The sequence below is a fragment of the Melanotaenia boesemani genome, chromosome 21, assembly GCF_017639745.1.
Source record: "Melanotaenia boesemani isolate fMelBoe1 chromosome 21, fMelBoe1.pri, whole genome shotgun sequence".
Taxonomy (NCBI): Eukaryota; Metazoa; Chordata; class Actinopteri; order Atheriniformes; family Melanotaeniidae; genus Melanotaenia; species Melanotaenia boesemani.
This window is the reverse complement of record NC_055702.1, coordinates 11,759,652-11,776,590: the sequence shown is the minus strand read 5'-3', so window position 1 is coordinate 11,776,590 and position 16,939 is coordinate 11,759,652. Positions and strand designations below refer to the sequence as shown.

At 36.9% G+C, this 16,939-nt stretch overlaps 2 protein-coding genes across 4 annotated transcripts in view; one reads left to right on the top strand and one right to left on the bottom strand.

Moving 5' to 3' along the window:
* The first annotated feature begins 1,943 nt into the window (after positions 1-1,943).
* On the top strand, positions 1,944-5,309 carry star2 (steroidogenic acute regulatory protein 2). Its single transcript, XM_041974609.1, has 7 exons — positions 1,944-2,017; positions 2,114-2,221; positions 2,302-2,438; positions 2,547-2,705; positions 3,042-3,226; positions 4,094-4,187; positions 4,900-5,309. Exons 1-7 carry the CDS (start codon positions 1,954-1,956, stop codon positions 4,990-4,992), a joined length of 840 nt encoding a protein of 279 aa, XP_041830543.1. The 5' UTR covers positions 1,944-1,953; the 3' UTR covers positions 4,993-5,309.
* Positions 5,310-5,404: 95 nt separating this feature from the next.
* LOC121632848 (A disintegrin and metalloproteinase with thrombospondin motifs 14) overlaps positions 5,405-16,939 on the bottom strand; it is a 55,160-nt gene continuing 43,625 nt past the window's right edge. For all 3 annotated transcript variants that reach the window (XM_041974607.1, XM_041974606.1, XM_041974608.1), the window contains 7 exons: positions 16,616-16,779; positions 16,332-16,497; positions 15,021-15,153; positions 14,536-14,743; positions 12,450-12,579; positions 8,354-8,437; positions 5,405-8,236 (listed from right to left, as the gene is read on the bottom strand). In XM_041974607.1, coding sequence (XP_041830541.1) covers positions 7,710-8,236; positions 8,354-8,437; positions 12,450-12,579; positions 14,536-14,743; positions 15,021-15,153; positions 16,332-16,497; positions 16,616-16,779 — 1,412 coding nt within the window. In that variant the 3' untranslated portion in view covers positions 5,405-7,709. The remainder of the gene's footprint in view (positions 8,237-8,353; positions 8,438-12,449; positions 12,580-14,535; positions 14,744-15,020; positions 15,154-16,331; positions 16,498-16,615; positions 16,780-16,939) is intronic.

Genomic DNA, 16,939 nt, shown 5'->3' with positions numbered 1-16,939 from the left:
TTATCCTCAGGGGTAAAGCTGACAGAGGCCATTTGGCACGTTGTATGCAGTCATCCAGATGACATAACCATCAGAGAAGGCAGCACTTTGCACACATTATAAACGTGAGGCTCTGTTAAAAAAAGCTGATAAACAAGCCTGTCTGTAATTTGGAAAAGAACAAAAAAAAAAACAAAACAGTGTTTAAGGCTCAGTGCAGAATGACAAAGCAGTTGTAGGATGATGAGGGCACATTGAGCTTATTTTCTTGAGTATAACAAGCATGAATTATTCATCTGACAAGACAGATTTTAAATTTTACATTCAAACTAATTGCTCATTATTCCTGAGCTGCCAGGACTTTTAATGAAGATAACACTTCTCCGGATTTTTCTGTCAGCTATCATCAAACAGCCAAGACTCCACAATATGTCTGGTCTACTGTAGACACATAAATGTAAGAGACTTTATCAACATACCCTTAAATATAATTAAGCCCTTTGTTTAAAAAAGTTTACCTACTAGAAATGTTGCATAGTAGTATAATATTTAAAAAAAAAAAATTAAATACCAGCACTGCAGCACCTCTTGGTGACAGGAAGCCATATGAATTAGTCATTTTGTTAAAAATTGCTAAATTAAACCTTCCATCAGACATCCACAGACTGGCTGAGAAACTTTGGAAATATAAATCATCTACAGTTACATCTCATCATCTTTCTTCATGAGAAATTAATTAGTTTTACATCTGGATTGTTATCAAGTGAATAGTTTGAAGTCTTGAAAAATGGATTTGATGCCTCTGCAAGGTAGAATAAAACATCTTTCATGGCTGACATTTACACAAATATGTTAGAAATTACTTTGTCACTTGACCTGTCTTTAAGTGTGTTTTCCACCGCTAATAAGACATTTAATCTATCCATTTAAAAATGCATTGACCTTCATGAGACACTGTTCTTGTAATAAATCAGTTTTCTTCAAAATAGTTCACTGCTATATAAATTAGGACAGCTATAAAATAAACAATAAACAGTATGCCCATTTTAATAAAGAAAGGTTATTACAAATTTAAAGATTCACTTTGTAATATTTCTTGTTATCTACTTGCAGAAATGCTATATTCATATACTGTGTGTTGTCGCTGCATGTTTTCTGTACGTCCAAATGAGCAGGAAGGGTTGTTTGTTTTGTTTAAATCCACAAATGTTGCAGGTTTGCAGGCCTCTCCATGTTATTCCAGCAGCTTTTAAAGGACCAAACTAAACACCGACTCTACATCAAGCCTTTTAATGTTTTCTGCAGTAACCATTGCGTTTGTGTAGTTGGGATGTAGAGCAGAACTTTTTTGTAGTAATCAGGGTAAGAGTAAGGCTAACTCTGTAATCTATAGTTAATAGCTACACATTAGCATTGACCTCTTTTTACATGTAGATTTGTTATAGAAAGTTTGTAGCATATTTATCCAATTTCACTGATTCAATTTATATTTAGACTGATTTAACATGAGCTGATACAGCAGGTGAGAAACTCTTAAACTTGTGAAATCTGGTCTCTACATAGTTAACTTTTTCTTATTTCTGACAGATAGTGAAAGCATGAGAATGAGAAGAAATGGGGGTAACATGTAGCAAATGATCTGAGTTGGGAGTCTGGCTGCAGCATCGAGGGCTTAGCCTTTGTACAACCTGTTAGCACTCAGTTGAGCTAGGTCCCAGTTTACACAGTAAGGTACTGTTTTAGGATTCAAATGAAACCCCACTTAATAAACTCTTAGAGTGTTTATAAATCTTTCCTCCCTGCCTTGGGCCCAATCATCTGTTTTGGTTATTAAAGCTCTTGTCAAGCATGGCCTTCAGGACAGAATCCAGAATGGATTCTCTGCTTCTTATCTCTTCAGAGTGTCCTTCACAGGCCGTATAAAGACCGGAGCAATCCTCCGATGCTTTGCTGTCACTGCCGAAAGCTAACAACATGCTGCCTGCTGTTGTAAAGCTCTGCTGTGGAATCTCCTATCCACATCTCAGGAGTATGGCAGGTAAACACTGTTTATCATGGAAGAGAGGACTGTTTTTCTGTTTTTCAATACAGATGCTGCTTACTAAGTGAATTTCCCCTCCATGCAATCATGCAGGACTTCAACGCAGAGCTGTAGCAGTGATAGGCCAGGAGATCACACACCTGCAGCGATGGGGTCAAGCCCAACCTAACATAAGAACGCGAGTTGGATTAAATCACAATGGTAAGATATAATCCTGTTGCAGTTTTAAAAATGTTTTAGATAGTACATTTAGGTGTTTTACTAACAAGAGCTGCCTGCAGATGCCAAACTTGAAGATATAAAGCCTGCGCCAGTGAACGAAGATCAGGTGTTCTATGTGAAAAAAGGACAAGAAGCAATGCAGAAGGCTCTCAGTATGTTGGAGGCCAGAGAAGGATGGAAAGTTGAAATCAAAGAGGTAAATTCTACAAACAAAACCCATTTTTATGTATTAAATCAATGAGTCCAATGAGTTGGACTTAAATATGCTACAGTTATATATCTAGTTTTTCTTTCTCCTCTTCAGGACAACGGGGATGTGATCTGCAGCAAAGTAATACCAGGGGTTGGGAAAGTCTTCAAACTGGAGGCAGTCTTAGAGGCCAGTGTGGAGGAACTCTATGATCTCTTGTTTGTTAGAGTTGAGGACATACACAAGTGGAATCCAAGCATACAACATATCAAAGTGAGTTCCTGACCTTTACACAGCCTACAAGAGACTTGTACTGATAACTGGATCTTGGTTCAACTGTTAAGCTTTTTTTTTTTTTTTTTAAATATCATAGCATAAACTATTACAATTAAAATGTTTCCTGATCAGGTGCTCTGTTTCCTACCTTAACAAGTCATCGCTGTTTGTAGTGACTTAAGTAATGTTTTCCTACATCTTTGCCCCCAAAAAATATATTCTCAGATTGCTGGAAGTCTCAGTAGAGACACTAAACTGTGTTTCACCCTCTCAGAAGACATTCTACGTTTCGGAAACTTAAAGTGTCCCTAATTTATGTTTCTTGGATTTTAGGTTCTGAAACACATTGGACCAGAAACAATTGTGACTCATGAGGTATCAGCTGAGACAGCAGGGAACCTGATTGGCCAAAGGGATTTCCTGAGCGTCAGACACAGCTGCAAACAAAAATCCAGCGTTTATCTTGGGGGAGTAGCAATCCATCTGGAGTCGTTTCCACCTCAGGCAGGCTTTGTGAGGTATGGGATCATCTGCAGACTTGGCATCTCTATAAAAAAGAAGACTCCAAGAGAAACACAGTCAACTGCCTCATTTAAACCTCACATGTTATTAAAAGAAGTCTGAGTAGTTGTCCGGGTGATGAGATGACAACAAAAGAAACAACTTTTATGATTAAATGTATCATATTAATTTGACCTGACACTTCATGGTGCATGAGCAGCAGCTGCTAATATCAATGGCCTTAAACGTCTGCTCTCATGTTTATTTTGTGTGGGTAATTTTAAAAAAAGCCTTATAAGGCAGACATCAGGGATTTCGAAGAATGTGACGACAGAACAACAGAAGAAAGCAAAATGACACATTCTTGTGTTTGTCACATGAACTGATAAAACAGATTTAGGTGATTTGGCTCTATGACGCAGAGTTGGGTTGTAAACTAGATATTAACACAAGCATATATAGTAACCACAATTCCACTAGTGATTCAGATATTCTATCATCATTTTATGCGTTGACATCAATGGCATGGTTTCATGAAAACTAAACACAAGCTCTGAATGAGGGTGAGGAAAGGTTACTGGAGGAAAATCTATGTAGTTGTAGGCCAAAGAACTGGCAAAATACAAAAATAAAAGATGAGAAATTAATAAGCTAGTAAAATTGAAATTGATGGGACCACACATGTACTGCACATATGCCTTTAAATGCAGAGACACTTTAGTATAAAACTAATTGTGGACCATCAAACTTGATGGCTTTGTTTGACTTTTAACTCCTAACACAGAAGAGACAACATTGTGTAGAACTATATAATATATTTTAGAATTAGTTATATATATATATATAATTTTTTTTAACTAATAAAACCATGTCCTTGTGCACAGAGCGGAGGATGGACCAACCTGCATTGTCATTAAAGCTCTGGAGATGGACACAACAAAAAGTAGCTTCACGTGGCTTCTTAACATGGATGTAAAGGTAACTTTGTATATCTTTATTTATTAATTAGGAAAAAAAAATAAGAAAAGCTGTAATGTGTTTGATCTGTATCATAAATGATCATGGAGAAACAAAAGTGCAAGTGCAACTTTCCAATGTCTGCACATTGTTCCTAAGCAACAACACTTTTATAAGGTTTATATTTGGTGAGAAGTAACCTACAGGAAGTTACGATGCTCTGCAAACTTCAGTCTGATGCAGGTGTTGTTGGATTTCTTTAAAAACAATTTGTATTTATGTCAGATCGAACCTCTGTTTTAAATGTTGGAGGGTGAGTTTAGAGTTTCCTGGTCATAATCTCCCACACGATAGCCTAGATGCCACAAATCACTGTGATGTGGAATGCACATATTTGAGATAAGGGGCAGCTACAGGATAAAAGTATGCAATCACAGCCAAGTGACTCAGATAAAGAATCAGACATGAGGAGGCCAAGGATGCTGGGGCATCAGTATATATTATTATAAGTCTTCTGTGAGGTTTTTTAGGTACAGTATTTTCCATAATTTGTTCTACTTCCCTCAAAGTTTATAAATAAGCTTTTCCTGGTGATTTGTTTTCGTGGTTTCTCTTATCCATTCTGTCTGCATGGAACCCTATTTGCCTTTGAAGAGTACATATTTATTTCACAGCAGACTGGTACAGAAACCTATACAACTCGGAGGTCTAACACAAATAACTTTGGTTTTAGGGCTGGCTGCCTAAGTCCATTGTCAATCAGGGTTTGCCTCGAGCACAGCTGGATTTCACAAGACATCTCCGCAGACACCTCAGCCAGAGATGACTGAGTCTGTATGAAGGCCAAACTGCAGCAGCACCTTGACAACCCCCACAGAGGTAGATTGGGAGATGAAGCATGGTGACAGACTGGCTGTCTGGCAAGACACTTCCATTTTGAAGAGGAGATGCTGAGCTTACAGCAGAGCTGGCAGAAACCAGTGCCAGCCCAGCAGAAGGAAGCAGGTTTACAATAGGAATTAATGTCATGTTGAGCCACTTAAACCTCATTAATATTTCCTGTTTAACAGACATAACTTGTCTCTTGATACAAGATGCCTACATGACTGGAAAGAATTAATAAATAATTTGAATATGCTGATACTGATGGATTTATTTTAACTTGGTGGTTAAAAATAGCTTAAATGTGTCATTAATAAAACACTCCTATAGCGAGGCTCTATTTGAAATTAAATTTGGCAAATTTGCATGATTCAATTCAGACTGACCTACACTGTGAACTGATTGTTTTGATTCAAGGACACTTAGAGTAGTTGTAAATGTTTCAACAGAGCTGTTACCCCCACCTGTCTGAGAGTATTTACAGTCCCCCACAGTTTATACAAAAGCAGCAAAATTAAAAAAAAAAAGTGAAATCTTTGTTCATTCAAATATGTTTTACTTTGTTCACCATACCACTTAAAAATTCAATAAATATTAAACATTTAAAGCTTTCATTCACGTACGTATATACAAGAACTATACAATAAACATAATGACGTTATGAACTGCAAGTAGGAACCGTGTAACAGTATGACCAACCACAGTCTACACTTACAGCGTCGCCTGTATTTTTCCAACTGCAACATACAATTTTTCATAACTTGTAATTTACACTATATACATTATTGTCTGAAAACTGTATCAGGTACAAAAAACGTGTTCTGTCTGAAGTCTTCTAGTTCTTAAAGCATCAGGTGACAGACTCCCACAAAGACAGCCAGAGAGCAGCTACAGTACAGTGGGGTTGGCTTGCAAACAGTCATGCTTTTCTTTATCAGTGTGGGTAATCACTGGTATGTTGGATCTGAAAAACAAACAAACAAACAAAAAAAGAGCACCAGAGACAGAGAAGCCATGAAAGCTCCCTGCCAGGAGTGATGACTATAAAGTCTTGAGCATGCCACTAGAAAAATGACAGACTTGATTAATTTGCTGCAACCAATTAATAAACTAGTAAATTAGTTAAAAAATAAGTCTCATAGAGAATCATCTTGCAAAACATGCAAAACATGTTCAGTCATTTTCTTGCTAACAGGAAAAGCAATCGCACCTCTTTATTTGTGTGTCAAGAGGAAGATTAAATACTAAGAATCGAACGGGGACACTGAGAAATGTACAAAAGTCTGAGAGTAATTATTTGTTTAATAATTGTTTGATTTGAAATGTTTAAAAAAAAACAGTTTCTATATGTTTCATTAAATTCCATAATATGCTCATTTCTATCGATCAAGCACATTTGTAGTCATCTGATGTGCTCTGTTATACTTCCTCTCTTTTCTCTCTAATCAGTAAAAGAGCAAAACCCTACAGGACTGCAGCCCTCGTGGACTGGAGTTGAAGAACCCCGTCCAATAGCATAGGAACAAGGGACTATCTTAGAGCTGAATCTGTCCCACAATTCCTTGCAGGCAGAACATTCAAATTGCATGATGCATACAGCTTTAGGTGTCATAAGATTTTCTTTCCAGCACGACTGTTTATTTCTAAGTCCCCAAATATTCCTTATAAAATTTCATGACATTTACATTCAAAAAGAAAACATTCTAGGGTCAAGAAGAGTGCGTAGAGAAAGAAAATATTTTGCAAATGAGCTATGTTAATTGTAAGGGAGAAAAGCCTGGACCATTCCAGGGGGTGGGGGAGACACCTCAGAGCATAATGTGACATTTTTAAATACTTCATGTTGTAAGCTGTTTTAATGTTATAGCTTAGAGAAAAGGTGAATGCACAGAGGTAACACCTTGAGCTGAAACTGAAAAAGGCTGGTCACCAGATCCCAGTGCACAACCCCAGTTTCTCTTCTGTGGGTTTTCACTAATGTTTTGCTTTCATTCTGCCTGCAGACGTTTTTGTGTGAGACCATCAAACATGTAAGATTTGTGGGCAGAATTGTGGGTAAATGGAAGGACAAATATCCCAATCTAATATTTGTGATCCTACTTTTGCTTATTCAATAAATTATCATTCATTTAAAATATGTCAAATTTTGATTCATTAAGTCAAAAAAGCATTTCATTAATTCTAAATGAACACTGCTGGATTTGTCTGCTGGCACACTCAAGAGTTTATAGTGGTCACATGCACGTCCACGTTCAGAATACAAGTTCAATAGTAGTTCCAATGCACTTGAAAAAAACAGGCTTACACAACTTTACACAGATAAAAACATGAATGTAGCAATGCAGTCATCACATTTTGAACACCTCATATAGTCAGTTTAGTTTACAGCACCTTCGTTTTTTTTGTTGTTATTGTCTTCCGTTTCATATTTGAAGCACAGAGGGCAGAGCATGGGCAGTCTCTGCACACACATCATTCTGGAGTTTTGATGAGGTAACCATCACTGGGCTGGTCTGAGTTCCACTGGCATGGAGAAAAAAATACTGAGGAAAAAAAAAAAGACAATCTGCAGCAAGACTTAAAGTGTATCAATCACTGCGAAGAGTGAGCTGATGTTCGAGACAGTCTCACTGCGGAACACGTTCACAAATAGCTCACTGTTCATTTCTGAGCTGACAGGGTTCTGTGACCTGAGTCCCTCTCAGATCCTAAATTGTCCCTTCTTGACCTAGCAGCAACTGGGCCTAAAGTGCTGTTTGGACTGTGCTCTTTAGAGGCACCTCCACTGGAGTCTGCTGTGGGCCGCGTCGGCCTCGGAGGTAGAGTGGGCTCCACGTTGGACTCTCTCTTCCCTGAGGGGAAGTTGTTGTTGGTGGGATGCTGAAGCAGAGCAGCATCTGTTGGTGGTGAAGCCTGAGCAGCGGCAGCTGTGGTTGGCATGAGAGAAGTGGAGAATAGCTGTCGACTGATGGCTTTTGTGGTTTGTGGTGTGCTCTGGGTTGTGGTGGCTTGCCTTAGAGCCTTGGAGGTCTCATGTTCAGTGTTGTAGAAGTCAGAGTCATGTGTGGTGAGGCCTTCTTTCTTGTTGCAAGACTCACAACAAAGCTTATAATATCCAGGGATGGAACAGTAACGAGAAAGAACCTCCATCTGACAGAAAATTGATTTATCACCCTGACATGGCTCATCTAGTAATAACAGAGAGACAGAACATCACTAAAGGCCAGAATAAAAGAAGGATGCAGATTTTCAGGCTAACATCATAATGATTGACAGTGTGAAAATTAAATTACATATAGACTTACTTGAAGGAACCTGTTGATACACAGCTTCGTCTTTCATTGTAGAATTTTCCATTGTTTGTGCGGTGAGAGAAGACAATGGTAACCCTACAGAGTACAAATACAAAAAGGATTAAATTAGCATAAAAATAATCAGAAAAAAGAAACAAGGAGTTACATGGTGTTATTAAAAATTATATGTGCTTTTAGAAACCATAACAAGATTCACAACATAACCACATCGTATTCTTGGCAGCACACACTCTGTTTTCCACTCATCACCAACATGACAAAAGCTCCAGGAGGTCAACAGTTCAGAAAATGCATGGACACAGGAGCAGATATATCTTCTCATAGGGTGCTTTTTCCATTAACTGTTTTCAGGACAGAAAACATTTTAAATAAATTGAATGAGTCACCACACAAGCAGAAATGTATTTTCAAAAAGAAGGCTCTCTGCACATCTCCCGACAACATGCAGGTGGACCAGGAGCATTTTAATTCAAGGACAACAGCCTTCCAGAGAATAAAATAGAGTTGGGAACACTGATTTAATCCACAATATATATGCATGTCTAGAAGTGCCTACTCTTTTGATTCTTTTATCCATCTAAGGGGTTTTAAGATTATATAGAGGATGCAAAAAGAGAAATAATTTCCATATAACTGAAAGACGCAAGGAAGCACAGACTACTGTGATAAAAAGCGATAACATATGCAGAAGTTATCAACCTATAAGTGAGATGTAATTATTATTGGATATTTGTATAAATGATACATATGTAGATATCTATGTATAATCTATATGTCTATATATAAATATGTCTATATCTCTGATTAGATACATATGTACAAAACACTGATGTATTATTATTACTGTTTCTTACATATGTAGTTGAACAGGAATTTAAATCTATTGGATAACAAATTGAGTGAAAGGATGTATGCCACATCACATTTAATATATCATCTATAAAAGTAAAAAAAAGATAAACATGAAGAATTACTGTCGAGATTCTTAAAGACATATCATAAATCATCCCATGTCACAGGGTACAGATCATATCAGCTTTCAAATAAACCCAGACTTCTCTAAAGGTTTCACAAAAATAAATCAAAACACAACAATCTACTATAAGCAAATGTAACAAACTATATAAAACTTCATTTAAAAGCCTTCACTGAGTTCAGAGTGTGACCCTCTCTGCAGAGTTGTGAGTTGCTAGTGTCAGCTCTGAAATTATGGCACAGAGTAATGGTAAGCCTTTAAATCACATTGAATTTACTGTTGAGTGATCCATGCTGTGTGCATGCTTTACAGTCTAATTTTCAGGTATGAAAATCTTTAAAGCTCAGTGTAAATATGTGTCCTTCGCATCTAAATTATTTGATTGAGCATTTCTTACGTGTACATGAAGGTGTAAAGTGCATGTTGTCGGATGAAACAGAACCGTTGTGCATGGTGAACACAGTGATACAAAATGTGCGATGATTCAACAGCTCAGCTACCATGCAATGGTTTTCTGGTATGCCGTCAGGCAGACCATCTTTAAATGTGATCAGAGATGAAACAGAGCTAATGTTTAAAAACTAATCCCTTTCAGAGACTTTCCATTAAGGATAGGTTTACATTTATAAAGATGCTTCTGTTTAAAGGTTTATGATTCATGTGTTCTTTTTTTTCTCTCTCTTTCAATGTATGAGGTATAAAAACGTAAAGTTAATTCCTAGTTAATAATAAAAATGTGCTTTTTTTTTCTTTAGAATTTCTCTCGCTTATCATCCCTGCACATGGATAAAATGAATGAATGTATTATTCCTACAATGCAATCTTAGAGAACAATGAATCCTGTGCAACAGGGAGGGATGAAGTCAAACTTCTCTGTACAAAAGTTAACATATTGTGACAGGAAAAGGTAAGGTAAAATTACACTTCCCACATTTAGGTGGAAAGGGGAATTGGTTGTGTTGGCAGGCCATAGAAAACAGGGCATACAAGATGCTTAATAAGCAAAAAGTTATTTTCTTTTTTCTGTTTTTCTAACAGACTCAGAAGCTCAAAGACTCAAAGCCAGAACACCCGCACATTGCTCACACTTCATAACCACAGCTGATACGCCTTTATCCTCTGCATAAATAATGAATCTTACCTAATCTGTTTTCATAAATGTACTACAGCCTTTAAATGTCCTACACATCATCCAGATGGACTGTGTGTGAGAGGGTAAGTTTCCTCAACCATCTCCCTGGTAATGAGCTCAGAAAATGGAAAAAGGCAGCAGCAGAAAAATCTCCAGATAATTCAAGCTGAGCTTGTGTGTGTAATAACAATAGTTGCTTGATACTCTTTTGACTTCACTTGCACGTTGCTATCCACCAACTTGCCAATACTGCAGGTATGTCCAAAAACATAGACATTAAACAGTCATTGTTATGTTGTATACACACATAAAAAAAGAATTTCACAGTGAACATCTGAAATAAAACGTTGTCTCTTGGTTGCCAGTGTAGAATATTTTGAGAAAATATTTCATGAGATAATTCATTCTCTAAGCCATTTTGCAGTATTTTTTTTTGTTTTCTTTGTGTGAGATTAATCAAAATAACTCGTGTGGGGGCATCTGCAGTTAAAGTCCTAGTCATTGTCTGCAGATGGTCCACTGTTTCTACTGTTTTCAGTGAAAATGGTTTGAACAGCTGATAGCATCAATTTGCATCCTTAATTTAGATTACTTTTAACATTTAGTAAAATTTTATATAAATCTGCTTAATCTTTTTTCCATGACTTTGCTACATGCAGGTATTCTAGAATTCAGATTAAATGGTGCAAAAAAAAAGTATGGCTTCACTATTGATGTGAGTATGTAAGTTTACGTCCTTACTTAGACTATAGTATAAAATGATACTTGACCTTGTGGGGAAGGAAAGCTTGAAGGTGCATGAAGCATTTGACTAGAAGCATTTGTGACATACTCCTTTTTAATGTCTCTTTCTTACTTGAAGTCTTTTGGTGTGGAGAAAGCATTACATCATCTACTACATAATTCTTTCTTAGACTCATGCAAAGCACTTTGTGCCGTTTGTTTAGTTTCTGTCATGATGCTGATCCTCTGACAGAAATGAAGGGCATGGTTTGTCATGTATCCTGAAGTTGTTTTTGTTTTTATATAAACATATGCAAACTTTCTGGGGTCAATAGTAACTTTAATTTTGGATGCACCCATTGCAGCATGTGTCTTTGGCACTTGTGGCAGCTGAACATTGAAAATGACAAGTTCCACCAGTATATTAAACATTCACTATGAAACAGCTGCAGACTTAAACAGAAGTGCAAACCAGCTAAATGGCAAAGACACATGACTGGTATGAGATGTAACTTTGCCAAACAAAATATTCTAAATGTTTTACGTAAAGACCACTTTGGGTTTCCATCCTTTTGCAGCTGGAATGCTTCCACACTGTGGATTTTAAAATGTGTTCATATTTATGTCAGTGGAGTAACTTTTAGCAGGTGACTAAAACAAATTGTCTTATCCATTTTATTCATCTCGACTCTGCTTAAAAGACTTCAATGCTGCATCATTCTACTTTTGCACAAGTAATTGCTATGAATTAAATTGTTTACATTGTGCTCCATGCATATTTTATTGTTAACATGTAATGTAACAAAAGATGGCTCATAACATTATCAAATTAACATCCTGGGTTTATAAATTATGTTTGAACCAACAGTCTGGAGCTGTTGCCTTTAGCTGTTTAGCAGGATCATTTAGCAAGCTTTGAGCAAAATGGGGCAATAAAGTAACTTCTTATGTTAATCTTAATTTAACAAAATCTTTCAAGAAAAAATGTCATGATGCTACTTTATGTTGTTGTACACAGTCGTACACAGATGAACACCATCAGGGATGCTGGTTTTTTTAAATGTGCATTAATAACACACCCAAACATTTTACACTTTACCCCAGTTTATCTTCAATAAGGTCCAGAAAAAGAGAAGCATTTTATAGATTTTGTGTACATACTTTTCTTTAAAATTACATTTTAAGTCCTTCCAAGTCATTTTGTCCTTTCAACAGTATATGTTGACCCATCCCCAAAGTCACATAGTGGCTCTCACCTTGACATGGACTCAGTTTACAAATAAGGACAGTTTCTGGTTTCTCGCCCTCACATTCTGCAGCGGTGTTGTCGCTGGCCTTGCAGACCACCTGCCTTTGCTGAATCCCTTCGCCACAGGTCACTGAGCACTGCAACACACCCACCACACAAACACCTTATACATGCACATTTCTGTTAGTAATGTCAGAACCAGCTAATCATGATCTAAAGTCCTGTTTTTGTCTCTGCAAAGCTGCTGTATTTTGAGCTATGAAATATGTTTTGTTAAAAAAATGTAGAAGAATAATTACTGCAACTGCCAAGTAAGCTAATATAAACCAACCCCTGTTATTTATTTATTTAAAAAACCTTTCTGTTACCAGGCAAAACACTAAGAGCAAATTCTTATTTACAATGTTGGCCTGGCAAATGAAGTGAAGACGTCACCTACATACAGAAGTGTGAAACAAGTTGAAGCCTGTCAGAGGTGTGGATTTACATGGTATAAATGATGATACAGCAAACAGGGCAAAAAAAGAGTTTAAACAATTTAAGCAAGTTTAAAAGCCAATATTTAGCATGGTCACCTTTATTTTATACCTTTTTCACAGCCTGAAGCCTCCTAGACAAGCTCTCTTATCATTTCTTTAAACAGTCTTCAGGAATAGGTCTCTAGGCTTCTCAAAGGACATCTCATGTACATTTATTTTCTTTGAATGTTTGCTGTCTTTTGTTCTGTTTTTTTGTTAAGGCAATCCCAGACAGCTCCAGGAATGTTGAGATCTGGGCAATGGGGAAGGATTCATTACTCTGTCACACCTGCTGAATTTCAATCCGGTTCTATAATTTGACATACTTCAGCCTCTTTGTCTCTATTTTCCTTCCTTAAAAACGGCTGCTTGACAGCCACCGTTCCACGGAGGGTTAGGGTTCAACAACTGGTGATGGGACTTCAGGGAACAGTAAATGGTTCAATTGGTTCAATTGAAGGGCCAGATGCATTTTTAGTTTCTGTGTCTGGGCTTTGCTTTTTTCTTATTTCTTGAGAACGTCACTTTCAGATCCTAATCATCACTGTAGGTCGACAAGACTTTTCCACAGTGTTGTAGTTTAGTAGGAATTGTATGAATTCAAGCCAACAGCTTTTGTTACAGCTGTAGATTTTTTAATATGATCAACGTTCAAAAAAGATAAGCGACTCTACTTTGTTTATGGTTTATTTTCTTGCTGCTGCTGTAAGTCCAGCATATAAAATATGAGATTTCAAGCACTAGTTAGTGATCTTATAACAAAGTGCACACAAACCCTATAAATCTTAAAGCCTAATATTGTTTTTCAGACAGAAGCCACTCCAGGGTACTTCTCATGCATATATTGGTATCAGGAGCCCACTAGGTCAAGAATACAGAAATTAAATTTCCTACATATATATTACATATTTTTACCTTTATGCTTTGTGTTGTTTTTTTCTTTCTGCTATTTTTTTTACTTTAGTAAAAAAGAATGATTTTGATGAAACATATTAGTCTTACTGTAAAATGTTTTATTATTGATGAACATGACCAGCATGGAGTCATCAGCTGGCTAAAGATTCTAAACTCTCACAGTGACAGTGTGTACACATACTATACTCCACCTTAGGAAATTAGTAAACATTACTTTAAAATTGATAAAAAAAATCAGTTTATGGACAGTAAATTTGAATTTAATGGGGAAATTACTCTTATAGACCAAAACTGTTTATTTTTTTTTATTTTTTTTTATTTTTACCAGTTCTGTTCTGTTTGTTTTGTCAGTATCTGCTTGTTTTACCAGTTTGTAAACTTATTTCTGCTGCATATTGGGCATTTAAACATGGCGAAGCATTGTGATCTGCTTTTAGAGCTGGACTGAAATGATTAAGGAACTGTTGTTTTGGACCCATCTGCCTCATCTAAACTAGAGATTTATGAAAACTGGATTAAATAATGACCACGCAATACCAATCAATTTGTCCATTTGATTTGTAACTGAAGCATATCTGTTTATATAACATATCAGTAAAAACTAACTATTTTTTGTCCATTGTTTTAATCATTTTATTATCATTTTATAACTGGTGTTACCTGAGACCACGCCCCTGTCCTCCACTGGGCGGGGCATGCAGTGTAATTACAGGCTCTCCTCATCTCTGGGCGGTCATCAGTGCAGTGTTTGCTATGAACGGGCCTGCTGGTACCGTTGTGGAGTGACTGCATGCACTGCACCACCCTGGTTTGGTAGCCGAGCTTTCCACAGGTCTTACTGCAGGGAGTCCAGTCTTCTACCACCCATCTGACAGGACAGCAAACATCTCTTTTTTTAAACATCATCAGTTTATTCAGACACTGGTGCTAAATGTTTGCAGGACAAAGAGAACAGCACAGTTTTAACAGCTCAAATACATCCCGTTCACAGTGACTTTCAGTTAACGAAAATGTGCTAGTAGTCAGTGTATACATGTAAAAGAAAGCAGACATTTCAAAGTAATTTAAAGTTACCAGTTATGTTTTTTTTATCCAATAAAAGGTTAATGATAGTATCTGAATGTCTTTAGTAGAAGGTCACTTACGTAGGCTGGCTGCACTCTTGCATGTTACAGCGTTTCCGCACGGGTTTAGGCTTTTTACTGGTTTCACAGAAGTTGCGATGCACTAAACGGCTGTCACTCTTCCTCCTGCAGCCATATTTTGTGTACTGTATACCTGGCAGAGACAAAAATATAACTAGTGAGTCATCCAGCAAAGTCAAATGATAAATGTTCCCACACTTATACAGCATCTTTATACTTAGAAACTAGGACTACATGACATTAAACATCCAATGTGCAGCATAAGTGTTGAATATTGTGATGATAGCAGCCCTGTTAGAAGCACTAATACTATCCAGTCATTGTCTATACCCACTTATTCCAATGCAGGGTTGCAAGGTTGACTGGAGCCAGATCTTACATGGAAATAAAGTTATTAAGAACTACTTCAGACCTGTTCACATCTAAAATAATAATAATAATAATAATAATAAAAGTCTTTCAGAAGGGCCACATTAAGTCATAATGGTAGAAAATACAGCTTTAACTCTTTGACTTTAACTAGTGTATAAAACAGAAGTGCTTTCTCAATGTCAAATTATGGCAAGTATATATTGTAGATATATTTGTTCTGAGCTGAAGGTTTCCAACAGGGAATCTGGCAACAAAAGTGCTCACAACATCGGAAGAGCCCTACATCAAGCTGTTTCCTCTGGAAAATAGTAAGAAAACAATTTAATCGTCATGAGTGCTGCCAAAAAAAGTCTAGTAGTGGTCTCAGAAGACAAGTAGCTTCTCAGAAGGGAATCCATGTCAAGACTTATGGGGTCAAGACATATTAGAAGAGCAGATTACTGAAACTATCCTCTCCACTCATTTTAAGTTTTGGACAGTAAGAGGGGTATGAGCAAAGGTGATGGAAAGATGATAAAGTGGTACATCAGAGTATCTAACTTACAATGAAACATGTAACATGATCTAATTTCACAACATAATAGCAGATCCTGCATCAGCTACACGAAATGGTGTTCAATTCTTAAGACACAAGGTTTGCCCTTTTACCAGTTTGTGTTTTTGTAGACAGGGACTCATACTGCCACAGAATAATAAGTGCAAACACACCAAAAAGCAGGCCTTTTGTCTATTGCTCACATTAAAAACACACATTATTAGGTTTGGGAGTCCACACAAACATACACACTTTGAAGATTTTTAATTATTTTACATTTGCAACTGGAAAATAATGTAAGATCTAAAAGGTCTACACCAAAAGTGACTCAAACCTTTGGCCACCCCTACATGAATAGATTTGCCTTTTTCTCAACATGAATTATTGATAGTTTATGCACTGACCTCCTCCACAAGATTTGGAGCACTGAGACCAGCTCTTCAGCGCCCACTCAAATGTGTCCAGCTCAGCAAGAAGAACATTGTTGTTGGTAATAAGCGGCAACAGGTCCTCGTGTATTATGTACTTATATGTCAAGCTAATTTTGACCTCCTCTTCATGTGGAATGACCTGCAACAATACAGAAAAGTGAAAGCTTATCATAAAAACCTGGCAGCATAAACATGAAAATTGTTAAGATAAAATAAAGTAAAAAAAAAAAAGATGATCCTGTTCTAGTCCCACTCACCAGAACTACAATGCCTTCATGCAGAGGACCGCTTGTCTTCAATGTCTCCCTCTCACCATCGATGGTATACTCCCATTGTAAGCCATTTTCGATGAAGGTCTTTGATTCAGCATCTTCACTTTTAGCATTCAGGATGAAGTTTCCAGTAACTTGGTTCTTTACAGCTGTCAGTGATGGAGAAAGATCATTTTATGAATATTTAGTGAACAGAATGTGTGCATAGTATGATTTAATTCCCACATGTTCAATACAAAAATCAGTTGTCACAGTTTTCTGTCCAGGAGCAAGCTAGGTTTCTTTTATTTAAAAGCTATGCCTGAAGCT